This window comes from Zychaea mexicana, assembly GCF_025766255.1.
Source record: "Zychaea mexicana strain RSA 1403 chromosome Unknown BDB00scaffold_46, whole genome shotgun sequence".
Lineage (NCBI taxonomy): Eukaryota > Fungi > Mucoromycota > Mucoromycetes > Mucorales > Lichtheimiaceae > Zychaea > Zychaea mexicana.
In genome coordinates, this window is record NW_026516709.1 from 274,975 (window position 1) to 288,972 (window position 13,998).

Consider the following 13,998-nt stretch of genomic DNA (forward strand, 5'->3'; position numbering starts at 1 on the left):
TTCAGGGCATTGTACAGTACTGTTTGTTTTTGGAAAAACCTCCATTAATCTCTCACGGATCTGCTGAGATTTCGCAACATGTGATAAAAAATATGTAGAGAGTCATTATATTCTCAAAGAATAAAGAAGAAGTACCGTAAAAACAGGTTAAAACCGATGATATTTCTTTATCCTTGCTTATTGCACTCTTTATTGTTAATGGAGAAAGTATGTGTGGTGCTTATGGTCTGTAAACTCCCAATGAATCAAGACCGTTGACGAAAGGAGACCATCAAATGCATAGCATAAAGTGATGAATGATAGTAACATATGTCAAGCGTATACACACAATATGGGGTCGTGCGTGGCTCGAGGCTTGCGGGTTAATTCGGGCCCCACGTTCAAGAAGACAACCGTTTACACAAGGTCAGTAGATTCGTTTGTCATTAACAGCATGTGCACTGAATCAAAGCCTCCTTTGTTTTCTCACGGTCAGAACTAACATCGTCCAGAAATACTCAAGTTACTGGATAAACCCTCATTTATGAAGTGTTTAAAAAAACACCTCTCATCAATTTTATGGACAATGCAACTTCATTACGGATTGTGTTACGCTATTAGCTATTTACTTAAAATGCTGTACTGTGTACAGAGACCAGAACTAATCATTTACTATTACGTATAGTGATAGCCGATGAGGATATTGTGTGTAAATACTCGCCTGCGACGTCTTACGAGTTAAGAATCTATCAAAACACCTTTCCAAAACATTGAAATAGACCTCAATGTCGTGTCAGCATTGTGATAACCAAGAGGCTATTGGAATTTCAGAGCAACAGTCTGTCAACATCCTAAAGATAGAAGAGGCTTCCACTACTGCTGCTACTGCTACCAGCCCTATGACGCCAACAAGATCTCCTGCTTCTACGAGCTCAACCTTCGAAAAGACATTACCCGGAATGCTTCAAATAAACGCTAATGGGTTGCCGAGCAATATGTTTACTTGCATGCAACAACAGACACCACATCACCCTTTCACATGTGCTATACGACCTTTATTCATTCAACAACAAGCGATAGCACCCGTATTGCCTAGTTGCGCATCATTTTGTCCTTCCAATGGTCCCGTAGTCAATCATTTTATCCCACCTCCATGCAACACATCAGCGCAGCTATACTGCGGTGCAAATAATATGACGATGGGGACAGTAGCTAATCAGATTCCTCCGCAATATCAACAGCAGCAGCGACGACCCGCTCCTCCTAACAGCAACGAAAACATACCAACTGTTGTGGCTATTGGACCCATCTGCACACCAGCACCATCATCATCATCGACAGCGACCCTTATGACTACTGTCCCTATCACCACCGGTATGGCTCCTTCAAACTCGCTTCTACCACCATCACAGCCACGGTCAGCACCGCCTTCATCTACTTACTCTTCTCCTCTTACTCTCGTTACTATCATGACAGAAAATCATAAGCGAGCTACCCAGGAAAAGTAATGATAACGAAAGACAAGGAGCTCAGCAGGGCCCAACAACGTCGGCAGAAACAAGAGCACCGGAAGAAATGTAGAGCATTGAACCTAGCACTAGGATAAAGGCAATCATCTGGACGGCAAAGCGGCTATCATTGGCGATATCATACAGCACATCAACACCGCCAACGAGCTCATTGACGATTTTCTTTACAAGAAGATAACGAGAAAATCAATTGCATGTTTCACCAGGGACAAACCGTTTCATGCAAAGGTTCTCTGTGAGTACTCTCGTTCTGAGGCGAACACCATTCGTCTACGGTTTAAATTGACCTGGTGCCTTGTCTCCAACACCAAAAAAAAATGACAGAGAAAAGAGCACTACAGCAATTACAGTCCTCCTTGCTGTTACGCTCCAGAAAAGCCAAAGGTGGATGATTTGCTCTAGCTTTTCCCTTTTAAGCAGACGGCAGTTTATACGACGGGTTCTGTCTGTCAAAAGTGAGTACAATTGCAATTACATTTATTTTGAACGTCATTTGACTGCACTGAACGTGGACCGTTTTTCTTCAGAGAGGGCTATTACTGCTCAGTCTGGGTAGACAAAGGACAACCCCCATTCTCTCGAGCGTAAATATCTATTTTGATGCGCAGATGAGTCGACGTAAAATCGTAGAAAGAAAACTTTTCAAGAGTTACTTGTCTATATTTGAAAAGAGCTCAACCGTGAGACAAGCCGATCCTGACGAGCGACAGTATACATGCGAATGTGGTGCAATAGCAGGGTATGTACAACTATGGGTTTTTATTGTTGTGCCGTATACTACGAGAACGGTCCTTGCTGTTCACTTGCTTGATGTGCCTTTCTCATTGGTCAGTCCTTACTATTATTTTGAGGCGGTTGTGTATTCATGATACTGATAATGGTTGGTTAATATGACTGAAACTAACTTTTTCTATGGCGACCATTGGCTGCTTCAATGTCGGCCGTGGGTACTTTTGGAGGCATAGTTTACTTTGGCAAGCTAAACTGTGTGCCTGTACGCCAGGTCTAGTACGCGGCTACTTCAGCAGTACCCAGACTGTTTTCTTTCATAGCTTTGAAACAAACAACAAGTAGTCGAGACTTTGCCAGGTGCTTTCATACGGCCATCCCTAGACCAGCTGTACCGTATGCGCTTGTTGTTTGTTTCCCGCGAACGAAGATACGATTGATTGAAGGTAAATATTTTTCTTTTTAAGGCGGTTGAGTATTTTTGCTACCGAAACTGTTGACAGCGCACAGTATCCCTCATTCACCAAAAGAGCTGGGAACCACATTCATAGCAGGTGTGCGAACGAGCCATGTGTAGAAGTGAATGCTGGTTTAAAAGGCTGTAGAGTAATTCATACATAGTATATCTTTTTATCTTGAATAGGGAATGTTCAAATAGCAAAGCGTATCGTTTTCTTAGATGGCAAAGAAACGGCAAACTTTTATGAATTGCTTTGACAAGAACCATGATAAAAGTATGGATCATGTCGTTTGTTAGCAACCACATTTTCTAAAGAAGTACCAAACAGAATAAGAGAGCGATCCAGGTATACTAGTTCAAGGCTATCCATACTGCGCTCTTTTAGATGTTGACCATGGTCGGAACTATTGTCACCGTTTCAATCCATGAGCCATTTATTTGATACTTTTCGAGCGAATTGAATTCAGCACCCTACGTCTGCAATGCTTTTCAAACTTATTCGTCAAACGTTTGTTGTCAACTCACGAAGATACTCGACCGCACGAGGTAAAGTCTCTCTTTCTTTTCTTTCTATCTTGTTAACAGCGTACCGAGCAACTAACAACACACACGACAACACCTTTATAAAAAAAAATAAAACAGCTGCAGCGTCTGTCCTTCCTTCCACACGAATCACCGAGCCACTCGAGAACCGCCTTACACGATTAACAGAACGACACGATTCACTATTGAATCGACTCAATGACAATACGTTAAGCAGCAAAGATTTGACCGAAGCTTCCAAAGAGCTTGCCAGTCTGTCTGCGATTCACACCTTGTTTGGCGATTGGCAAAAGGGCACACACGATCTCCTCCAATTACGCGATCTGTTAGCCAGCCAACAAAATAATAGCAATGCCGATGCCAATGATGAAGAAATGCTCGAGTTGGCCAAAGAAGAATATACAGAGATCACAGAACGATTGACAGGCCTGGAGAAGGAAATGATCACAGAGCTGGCACCTAAAGATGCGGCTGATGAAGCAAGTGCCATTTTGGAAATCAGAGCAGGTGCAGGTGGTGACGAGGCTGCATTGTTCTCGGCAGAAATGGCACGCATGTATGAACGCTTCGCCCAGTTGCAGCGTTGGAAGTGGGAGGTGTTGGCTAAATCAGAAGATATCGGGTTGAAAGGCGTAAAGGTAAAGATAAAAGCTCCTTTCATCATTACCCGTGGATACGGATTTATCGCCATGTGTGATGAAAAAAGAAAAGGGGATTTTAAAATTAGTTATTTAGGATATCACAGTGAATATAGCAGGACGAAATGTGTTTGGATTATTGAAATATGAATCGGGCGTGCATCGGTAAGCAGAGAAAAGTGATGGCTGTTTCGACCACCAGAACATTTCTATAGTGACTTGGTTTTCTTTGATTGTAGCGTACAGCGTGTGCCTGCGACAGAATCACAAGGACGCATCCATACATCAACAATCACAGTAGCTATTTTGCCACAACCAACCGAAGTAAAAGTTTCTTTCTACAGGATTCTCTGCCTTTTGTCAATTGGCTTTTGACAGGTTTTGGTTTTATTTCTTAGGTGGATATCCAAATACGAGACTCCGATCTGCGGGTTGATGTATACCGTGCATCTGGTGCAGGCGGCCAGCATGTGAACACAACGGATAGTGCGGTCCGAATAACGCATATACCTTCTGGACTAGTAGTAGCCATGCAAGATGAACGGTCCCAGCATAAGGTTTGTTTGTGTTTTTCTTTTTCTTCACACAGCAAGAACAACAACAACAACAACAACAACAACAATGGGTGGGGTTTATTTTTGTTTCCATGTTGCTGAGCCATCGATGCCACTCTACAGAATAAAGCCAAGGCACTCAAAGTCTTGAGAGCCAAAATTTATGAAATGGAGCGCGAAAAGACAGATTCGGCACGACGCAATTCTCGCAATAAGCAAATCGGCAGTGGCGATCGATCAGAAAAGATCCGTACATACAATTTTCCTCAGGTTTGTGCTAACCTATTTCTCATAAGGAAAAAAATATTAGGGTTTCATGTGAAAAAAGAATATACATGTATCTGCACAACCCCAACTGATGGGCTCTCCCTTGTTTATAACAACAACAACTTGATAGAACCGGGTGACGGACCATCGCATCAATTTGACCCTGTATGAACTGGAACCCATTCTTTCTGGTGACGGTCTTTCCAGAGTTATTGAACCACTTCAAGAACACTACCTTGCAGAAAGCCTTTTAGACATTGAATAAAGAAAAAAAGCTGTGGATTTTCTACTATTTGTTACTTTCCTATGTAAAAGCACACCAAAGTAGTGTTCCATGACCATCAACGACAACAACATCATATCACAAGAAAATCGACGGCCTGTGTCACCTTCATTGATACAAGCGGCCGACAAGGAAAATCACGATAATTTTGGTTCCCGAGGTGTAGCACTCTTATTTTCGCTGGTGCTTTTTGTTTTTGAAGCACTCTATAACAACGACAATAACAACAGCAGCAAGAACAACGACAACGACGACAACGACGACGACGACGACACGATTACTACCAGCACCTTTGTTTCTGGTACTCGCAAAAAACAACAACAACAACAGCTGCCAATCACGAGCAAAAACAGGAAATTGAACAAACAGGTGGAAGACGAAGGGTTCGCTTCATCGTCGTCGGTGGAAGAAGGGGATTTGACAGTCGAAATTATACGACGTAAGCGGGCACAGCGACAATCCAAACGAATAGGAGCATCTTCATCTTCAACAGCAACAAACACAACACAACCCTCTCATGGAATGACGACAGCTCAATACCAACACCAACAACAACAAGATTATTCGGCTACCAATGTCACGGCAGCACCGTTCGAACGAGTCCTTTGGATCGGTTCGTTCGCTTGGGCAATGTGGCGAGGTAGAGCACTTTTAGCGTCCTCTCCAACTGTATTTGCAGGTAAATGACATCTTTATATGTGTGTGTGGTTTTTTAAAAAAGAAAAAAAGTCCTTTGTTCCATATTTATTTATTTTTCTGTTTGTTATATGTTATGTGTATAGTGTGGACTGTGATATTGGCACTAGGCTTGATATTAGTACACAAGACAGCACGCGTCCGTCGAGTCAAAGACGACTTGTCAAAAATGTATACGGATCACCGTGATCACCATTTTACAACCACAACCACATCATCTGATACGCTTGAATCAGAAACATCACCTTATCCACCAACGTACAGAATGGGTGAATTGAAGAAACGAAAGAAAGAACAACAGCTACATGAAGCGACATACAATAGCTGTCTTGGTCTCTTTGGTGCTGGCAAAAGCTCGTACAGGTATATATATATATATATATATCGTCGATTTGACATGTAAAATTATGACGATGATACAAAAAGAAAGACCCCGCGCACTGACCAACTTGTTGTTGTTGTTAGAGGTGATGCCGATGATGGATTGCTATGTGGTGTATTTCTGATGCCAATGGTTGGTATAGCGAAAATGACTGACGTGGCAACCACTGAGATGGAAGAAGCAGGCCGGAATGGTAATGTATATGGGATATGTATGGAAGATGAGAGAAAAGCGCTCCCCCCCCCTTTACTTACTTTTGTCGAGAATGCATCAATTTCACCCTCTGACAAAATACAAATCCAATTCTACTAGCGCGTATGCATGGCAAGTTGGAGCTTGTCCTGCTGATGACCCTGGTCTTTTTGATCTTGGTACTAACCAACCGATTCCTTCAACCGATGCGACGCATAATTCGTAAGCGCGGCCTCTTCGTGTCCAGCATGATTGTTTCGATCGCTTTCACGCATGGCGTCAGTCGACTCTCTCCACTCACGCCGGTATTGAGCCGAATGCCAATCAGTATGATTGCTGTGCCTATCACTGCGTTCCAATGGGCACTCTACACATGCACAGTTGCTTTGAAACGATGTTTCACTCTGGGCGAAATGTGTATTTTGTCCGAAGCCGTAGCGATCCTTGTCTATGGTGCATTGGAATACGTTTTCATTGCAGTAAGTCTAAATCATATACTGGGTTTAGCTACAGTTTTTAAAGTCTATGATAACCCATCATTATTAGATGTTCCCGGACCGTATACCCGCATTCTTAAAAGAACAAGAAGTCGATCCCGTGTCCGTGCTACTCCACGCCGTCCTCTTGGGTATGCTCTTTATTGGGGCCATCACATATCCACTCTTGAAACGATCCAGACGGTTAGCACAACAGCCTTACTGGCGATCAACATCATCTCCTTCTTCCCAAACATGGTCCGATATCCAGCGCAAACGGATCATTATTGCTTTTGCAGCCTACGGAATCTCTGTCGGCATTGTCGTCTTTGCCATTGCTCCTCTCTGCAGAACCATCATGAACCAGCAGGATCCGTTTGTGTGGACACTATCCTTTGTGTTCTTGTCGCCGCAACGTTTGTTTTTGTGCGTCTATTGGGCATTGGCCGTCGCAGCAACGGTCATTGTGTGGGTGCTTGTGTTGGATTTCGGCGTGTCGGATGGACCTGTCGAGGCCAAAGTGTTGACGAGCGCACTCAACAAGAAACGCAAGTTGTTCCATGCATTGGCTGTCATTATGTTTACACCTGGTGTGCTTTTCGAGGTATCTATTACGAGATAATCCGCCAACGTGACCCCATGCATACGTGACATATGCCAATCTTTATTTTTGTTTTTTCAGCGATCATTTCTACAATTAGCATTCGGTGTTGCCTTGGGTGTATTCATCTATCTGGAATATCTACGTTACTTTGCCATATGGCCCTATGGCAAAAGCATCCATATGTTCTTGACAGAGTTTATTGATAGCCGTGATTTGGGTCCAGTCATTTTGAGCCACATCTATCTATTACTTGGATGCGCTGCACCGGTTTGGCTTGGAGGGTAAGTCGTTTATTCGCAATGTGGAAACGTGGCACTATATATAAGTGAAGAGGATGAGGGAGGGAGTTGTTCGGACAGAGACAAGTTTATACTCATTTTGATATCTATGTTTCAGCTCAAACCTATTAGCTTCATTGTCTGGCATAGTAGCACTTGGATTTGGTGACGCAGCTGTAAGTTTTCCAAAACCGGAATCACATGGAAAGAAAACACTCACGGGTGGCCAAAACGGAATGTATTTTTTTTCCAAATAGGCATCACTTGTTGGCAAGAAGTTTGGACGATATCGATGGCCCGGTACAAAGAAAACGATAGAAGGCACCATAGCCTTTGTGATTGCTGTGTACGTGAGCTCGGTGCTGATCATGTACGCATCCGCTCTGCTCGGTATCAGCAGTGCATCACATTATGTTACTTCGGCCGGCCGAGGTGAATGGGGCTCTTTCATTATCACAGCCTTGTTAACTGGTATGTTTCGATCTCATTATGTGCCATGTTGGTTTTGATCAAGCAGCTTTTACTAATGGGTGCAATAGGTTTATTGGAAGCATTCTCTAGCCAAAACGATAATATTATGATACCACTGTACATATATTCAATGATACTATTACAACAACGACAACAACAATAATAATAATAATAATAAAAGAAAACAATACAACTCCATCATTGTTCATAACAATCGTTTGCTTACTTTTAAATTCCTTTTCTCTTATCTGTGTGTTAAATTTATTCAAAGACGTCCTCTTTCTCCTTCCCTTCTTTTCTTTAATTCCACTTCGCATAAAACTTACTGGATGCAACCCCATCGCTACTTTAATGAGTTGGATCATTGGAGAACCGTTGCACAACGACCGCATCCTTCGTCACCGCCATTATCTCCCACCATGAAATCTGCTAGTAGCGCTGCGGTAGAAACAGGGAAAACGTCACCAGCAGCAGCAGCAGCAGCAGACCCTTTTGCTGTCGAAGGGTCTCGCGGGTGGTTAGAATATGCACCTGTATCCGAAGCAGGAACAAGCAGCATGACTTTGGCAACAGGTGCAGGAACGAAAACAAAAGATAAACGCAATAATGCGTCGTCTTCGTCTACTGCTGCTGCTGCTGCTGCAACGAGTGCTGCAAACCGAACCCATGGTGACTCGCAACAAAAGAAAGGTCAGCTTGCTTATTATTGTGTGCATGAAAAAATAAGTAGTCGATTCGAGAAAGGAGACACTGTTGTATTCACATAATACTTTTTTTTAATACGAAAAAGTCAAAGAATTGCTAGCTGTATCGAACGAAGATATTCTTAACCTGACAAAAATGACAGCCCAGCTTCCGGACCGTACTGGAGGCGGTAATAGCAATAATAACAACAACAGCAAAAAATATCATCACGATCATCGTAACAATAAACCCGCCAAGAAGGAGCGCACGTTTGCCAGTACCGAGCACTTGCCTTCTTCTGTTTCAACAAACAATAACAATAATAGCAGCAGTAGCAGCAACAATGTATACCCATCACTTACTCGGCCATCCTTATCGACCCCGTCACCATCGAATAGAAACAAAATCAACAACAATAGTAACAGTAGCAGCGGCAGTAACAACGAGCATCGACGATCATGGTATAAGCATTTTATCAAAGGAAGAGATAAAGGCAAAGGACGTATGGATATCAACGAAACACAGCAACAACAACCAACTACAACATCATCAGCGTCTATGATACGAGATGGTAGTCATCATAGCAGCAGTAATAATAGTGCTTTGACGACGAATACGGGTAGTTCAATTGCTGCTGTTGGCGATCCCTTGAAACTGTTCATGTCTGCACACCATCACCCTATGAGCGTTATTACTACTACGACGACAAGTGAATCCAGTTCAGAGGAAGGTGGTAACAACAAGAAGTTTTCAACGTCATCGTTGATAAAGCTACGATCACATCGACGGACATCCTCTGAATCTCCACTCAATCGAGCGCCTTCTGCAGCAACACGAGTACCGAAAAGACGGTCGAGCAACCTAAAGTTTCAACGAAGACATTCGTTGGATAGTATACGAGCACCCGATGATTATGATGCTGCTGCTGCTGCTACTGTCGCTTCTGCTCAAGCTCCAGGCGGTTCGATACATCCTCCAGTACCTTTGTTTTCCACTCCTGAGGTAATCTCTCGAACAAACAATTTTTTTTTTGGAGAGGGAGAGGGGAGACACTGATACAATTTACCTTTTTTTTTTTTTGCAATGGATGTTTCTCTAGCCTATCTCGGGAGAACAAACCAGCAACAACAATGTCTTGGGATCCGACTTGACACATCTTGACGAAACAGATCTCAGTGGTGACGATAATATTCTTGCCAAGAAATCATTGGGTGGTAGCAGTAGTGGCATGGGATCTGAAGCAGCAACGAGTGACGACGATGATAACGACGAACAACCAGAACAACAACAACAGCAGCAGAAGCAGCAAGAAAATGTAAAACAGTTAATGCTGGATTACGATACATTACCCGCAGAAGTTTTGGGCTTGCTGCGTAAATATGAAAAGCAAGGCAAAATGCAAGTGGAAGAACGACGCGTTAAAACGTATTATAAACGTACCGATGACGACGAGGAAGAAGAAGAAGAAGTTGATGATGAAGATGTGATTGATGCATCAGAACTCGTTTCAACGACTGCTCACTGTCATACCAGTGGCGACGACACTAACCCTGTTGATGATGGTACGAGCTCGATTGTCTCGAAAAGGATTGCTATGGTACAAGCAAGTCGTTCAGACAAGGCTGAATTCGTCAAATTGGTTCATCTAACAGACGGCAACTCAATGAGAAATGGTAAGCTTATGCTTCTTTAAATACGAGTTAATAGAAAAATTTACACGATTGCCCTTTTTTTTCCATATTAAGGTTACCTGTTGGATTTGCACGTATCCATGTTGGGCAGTGAAGCAGAAGATGAAGAGTAAGTTTCTAAACACTTTCTTTACGTTTGTTTCTGTTTATTATTTTCTGTGTTTTAACTTGGAACTAACGCAACGCTATTCATGTAGAGAAAATCATAGCGAGGATATCCAGATATTGTTGCAAAAAGTGGATCGTAGAATTGAAACGTTACAGCATTTAGCACAAGACGCCAAGGTAAGCGAGATTTCCTTGTGTTGTTTTTTGGCGCATGAATGGAGGACTTATCCAATAGAGGTGTTTTGTTTAGCAATTTATGGAAGATAATAAAGAAGCCCTGGACGCACTCGCATTTGACGATGAAGGGAACGAGTCATCCCAGTATTCACCATGGCCGAGTCCAGCCAACAGCAGTCGTCAACCATCGAGCAAAAGCATCCATAGTATCAAAGAAGTAGCTGCCGCTGCCGCAGCAGCAGAAGAAATCAAAAAGAAACGATCGGCATTTTCACTCAATACAACTTCCTCGAGCACTACAACAACAACATCATCATCATCATCGCTAACAGGAGGAGGACAGCAAAGACACTATTCATCATCCATTCGTCGTGTTCCTTCCTCCCTCCTGCTTGATCCCCATAATTTACCTTATGGGTCTGTCAATCCATTTGATTATCGGCAAGAAGAAGTGCGATTGGGCGTATGTGCACTCGAGAGTGAAATGACCGATTTTAAACGTGAATTACAAGGGACGCAAGATCTCATACGCGATATACAAATCGATATCAACGATACCCGACAACGCATGTCCTTGTACATAAAAGATATCCCAGAAACACATTACTCTGCTGTAAGTCCTTATATTTTTCCCGTTTTCATGTATATATCTCCTCTCTCTGTCTCTGTGAAAAAAAAAAAAAACTAAATGTGAAGCAGCTTAAAAAACTTGAAGTCGATGTGGAATCTATTCTTGCCAATCGTGCCAAAAACCCATGGCTTGATACTGGTTATGCCTTACTATCCTATCTGCTCACATGTGAGTTTTTAAATCCTTTACATTACATTATGAGCAAAAGGATGAACATGGAACTCAACAATGCTCTCCGTATCTTAGTATTCGCACTTCTTGTCTGGATCATTATCTGCGGTCTAAAATGGGGTCGAACAGTTATCTTATTTCCACGCAAACTTTGGCGAACCTATACCGAATATCTTGTTGAACGCGACAAGGCTGTTAAAAAGGCGAGTCTACGTTCAGTATCTCCAGGCAGTAATAGGAACAGTCGTCATCTCCATCATCATCATGCTGTTGCATCCGATACTTTATCACGACCGTCACGGCCTCCCTTAACCTCAGCATCATCTTCATCCTTATCCTCAAGACCCAAGAGTCGTACTATTGTAAATCAACACCATCTTCACTCTCCATGTTTGGAGCAATCATAATAATAACCACTAATTCTTTTGGAGATATGAAAGAGAAGAAAGGAACAAGATGATATTTATACCACCGCTTCCATCCCAAACCTCCAAAGCATTCCCCTTTATACATTTTTCAAAGTTTTGAGTTCCCTCTGTATATATAAATGTGGGGTTTATTTTATTATGTGTGATTCGGTGGGTTATTGTTGATGTTGGGTTGGGTAGTGGTGCTGGTTGGTGCTCTGTCTACAAAGATTGGGGTTGTATTGTTTAAGCGGTCTTTTCAAAGTCGAGCTTGATACCCTTCTCCTTCAAAGTCTTCTCGGCTTCCTTGGTTGCCCAGGTGGTAACGCTAAAGGAACATTAAATTTTAGAAATGATGAGTGAATCTTTCTTTTCTCCTCTCTCTTATCTCCAACTCTCTCCTATTATTTATATTAGTCCTTCTTTTTTTTTTACCTGGTATCAGGCTTATAGTACAAGAAAACGGCGGTCAAAGCGAAACCGCCACCCATGCCCCAGTAGTACATGCTTTCCCAATCTTCCTTGACGCGGGTCTAAAATAAATATACATTGAAGGTTTTTTTTTTCTCTCAATATAAAGCAATTTCGTTCTGAGTTGTTTCGTGGTTTTCATGTATCGGTCGTCGTCGTCGTCGTCGTCGTCGTATTGTTGTCGTGTCCCACTCATTAAACCTGGAATCGCTGCCCCAATGGTAGGAATAAATAAAACACACAAATTTACCTTTTCATTTAAAAGGTAACCTCCAGGTTCGTTCCATGAGGGGGTACCACCACCACCACCACGGCGCATTAAGGTTGGACGTGTAAGTCTCGAGGATCGTACAAATGCTCTGGCCAACATTCTTTTTTGTGTAGTCAAGGTAGTTTTTAGGGTTGCACTAACAAGTCGATGAGCTGGGTAAAAACGACACAAAAAACAACAAGGCCCGATTCACGTCATCTGGTTTGACACTCAGCTCTTTCTCTCTTTCTCTCGCTTGCCTTTTTCGGATGAGAACTTGTCCTGTGGAAACTGTTGCCATGACGATATAATTAAATATGGCCTTTTGTTGTCATGACAGCAAGGTTAAAAATAAGTTTTTTTAATGACATTTAAGAAAACAATGATACAATGAGATCAACAAAGAGAGAAAACCAGTTTTTGATCGAGAAAATGAGTGAAAAAAAGACAGAGAGAATAAGCATGTGTATTAGAGCCAAAAATTAGGGAGATATTTGCAAAAAGGCGATCAAACAATAAAGCCACTCACATACAGCAAAGCATCATCATTATTTTCTCTTTGTCTTTTTTTTTCTGTTGTTCGAGTCTACCATATGGGGAGGAGAGGGGGGCGTACAGGAGAAGATCCGATTAATATTATTTACTTTTTTTTTCAGGAGTGCGCGACAGGAAGAACTCCAAGTAAAAAAAAAAAAAAGAAAAGCCGGTCATTTACGCATGTTTGCTCGCTAAGAAGATATATATAAACAACATGACAGCAAACAATTGAAAAAACGCACAAAAGCCGAAAAGCTTTCGTTGTTTTGCGGTGTCTATAGTATCTGATGAATCAGAACTGTTCTAAAATGCATCAACGACGACGCCCGCACGCATTGTTTTTTTAACCCAAATCAGCCAATATGCATATTTGTGTGCGTGTGTGTGCTACACTTTCTATGCAGCAGCAGCATCCATATAATCATCAGCAACAGTTGTCTTATAATTCCAAGATGATCTATGTGTGTGTGTGTGTGTGTGTGTCTGTTGAGTAAATTGGTCAGTGCAGCGCTGCTCAATCATGTATTATAGATGATCCAACAAGCAGCAGCACAATCATATCGTGCTACGACAGTTGAGCTCCTATTCTCCCCATTAAACTTCATCCTTCTTGAAAAAAAGAACCGACGTTGGTTATCCACCACGCAAGCCATACACAATCCTCCACCCCCACTCTCCCCTTCCTTCAATCATCGACACACTTATATATATATATACACCTTCCCCCCCAAAACCGCAATGAACTGTCAAACTCAAATTGCTGCAGGGTTAAAACACTCTACGAACTGGG

General features: G+C 42.3%; 6 protein-coding genes across 6 annotated transcripts; 5 read left to right on the forward strand and 1 right to left on the reverse strand.

The window, feature by feature from the left end:
* Window positions 1-646: 646 nt before the first annotated feature.
* On the forward strand, window positions 647-1,608 carry BDB00DRAFT_430733 (uncharacterized protein). Its single transcript, XM_053117366.1, has 2 exons — window positions 647-1,353; window positions 1,456-1,608. Exons 1-2 carry the CDS (start codon window positions 765-767, stop codon window positions 1,485-1,487), a joined length of 621 nt encoding a protein of 206 aa, XP_052978831.1. The 5' UTR covers window positions 647-764; the 3' UTR covers window positions 1,488-1,608.
* Window positions 1,609-3,132: 1,524 nt separating this feature from the next.
* BDB00DRAFT_827979 (peptide chain release factor 1) lies at window positions 3,133-5,325 on the forward strand. Its single transcript, XM_053123825.1, has 7 exons — window positions 3,133-3,243; window positions 3,340-3,878; window positions 3,976-4,043; window positions 4,118-4,202; window positions 4,277-4,435; window positions 4,556-4,702; window positions 4,830-5,325. The coding sequence occupies exons 1-7, from the start codon at window positions 3,180-3,182 to the stop codon at window positions 4,962-4,964; spliced, it is 1,197 nt and encodes a 398-aa protein (XP_052978832.1). The 5' UTR covers window positions 3,133-3,179; the 3' UTR covers window positions 4,965-5,325.
* Window positions 5,161-8,279, forward strand: BDB00DRAFT_827981 (uncharacterized protein). The gene is made up of 9 exons (XM_053123826.1): window positions 5,161-5,661; window positions 5,765-6,041; window positions 6,144-6,253; window positions 6,373-6,731; window positions 6,799-7,332; window positions 7,411-7,613; window positions 7,729-7,786; window positions 7,868-8,081; window positions 8,150-8,279. Exons 1-9 carry the CDS (start codon window positions 5,505-5,507, stop codon window positions 8,242-8,244), a joined length of 2,007 nt encoding a protein of 668 aa, XP_052978833.1. The 5' UTR covers window positions 5,161-5,504; the 3' UTR covers window positions 8,245-8,279.
* Window positions 8,280-8,288: 9 nt separating this feature from the next.
* On the forward strand, window positions 8,289-10,170 carry BDB00DRAFT_430749 (uncharacterized protein). The gene is made up of 4 exons (XM_053117367.1): window positions 8,289-8,771; window positions 8,887-9,767; window positions 9,865-9,943; window positions 9,990-10,170. Exons 1-4 carry the CDS (start codon window positions 8,411-8,413, stop codon window positions 10,082-10,084), a joined length of 1,416 nt encoding a protein of 471 aa, XP_052978834.1. The 5' UTR covers window positions 8,289-8,410; the 3' UTR covers window positions 10,085-10,170.
* Window positions 10,171-10,240: 70 nt separating this feature from the next.
* Window positions 10,241-12,011, forward strand: BDB00DRAFT_827986 (uncharacterized protein). The gene is made up of 6 exons (XM_053123827.1): window positions 10,241-10,438; window positions 10,511-10,565; window positions 10,654-10,741; window positions 10,815-11,354; window positions 11,441-11,540; window positions 11,619-12,011. The coding sequence occupies exons 1-6, from the start codon at window positions 10,360-10,362 to the stop codon at window positions 11,948-11,950; spliced, it is 1,194 nt and encodes a 397-aa protein (XP_052978835.1). The 5' UTR covers window positions 10,241-10,359; the 3' UTR covers window positions 11,951-12,011.
* Window positions 12,012-13,226, reverse strand: BDB00DRAFT_827991 (uncharacterized protein). Its single transcript, XM_053123828.1, has 3 exons — window positions 12,672-13,226; window positions 12,386-12,483; window positions 12,012-12,278 (listed from the first exon to the last, which is right to left on the reverse strand). Exons 1-3 carry the CDS (start codon window positions 12,789-12,791, stop codon window positions 12,197-12,199), a joined length of 300 nt encoding a protein of 99 aa, XP_052978836.1. The 5' UTR covers window positions 12,792-13,226; the 3' UTR covers window positions 12,012-12,196.
* Window positions 13,227-13,998: the final 772 nt, after the last annotated feature.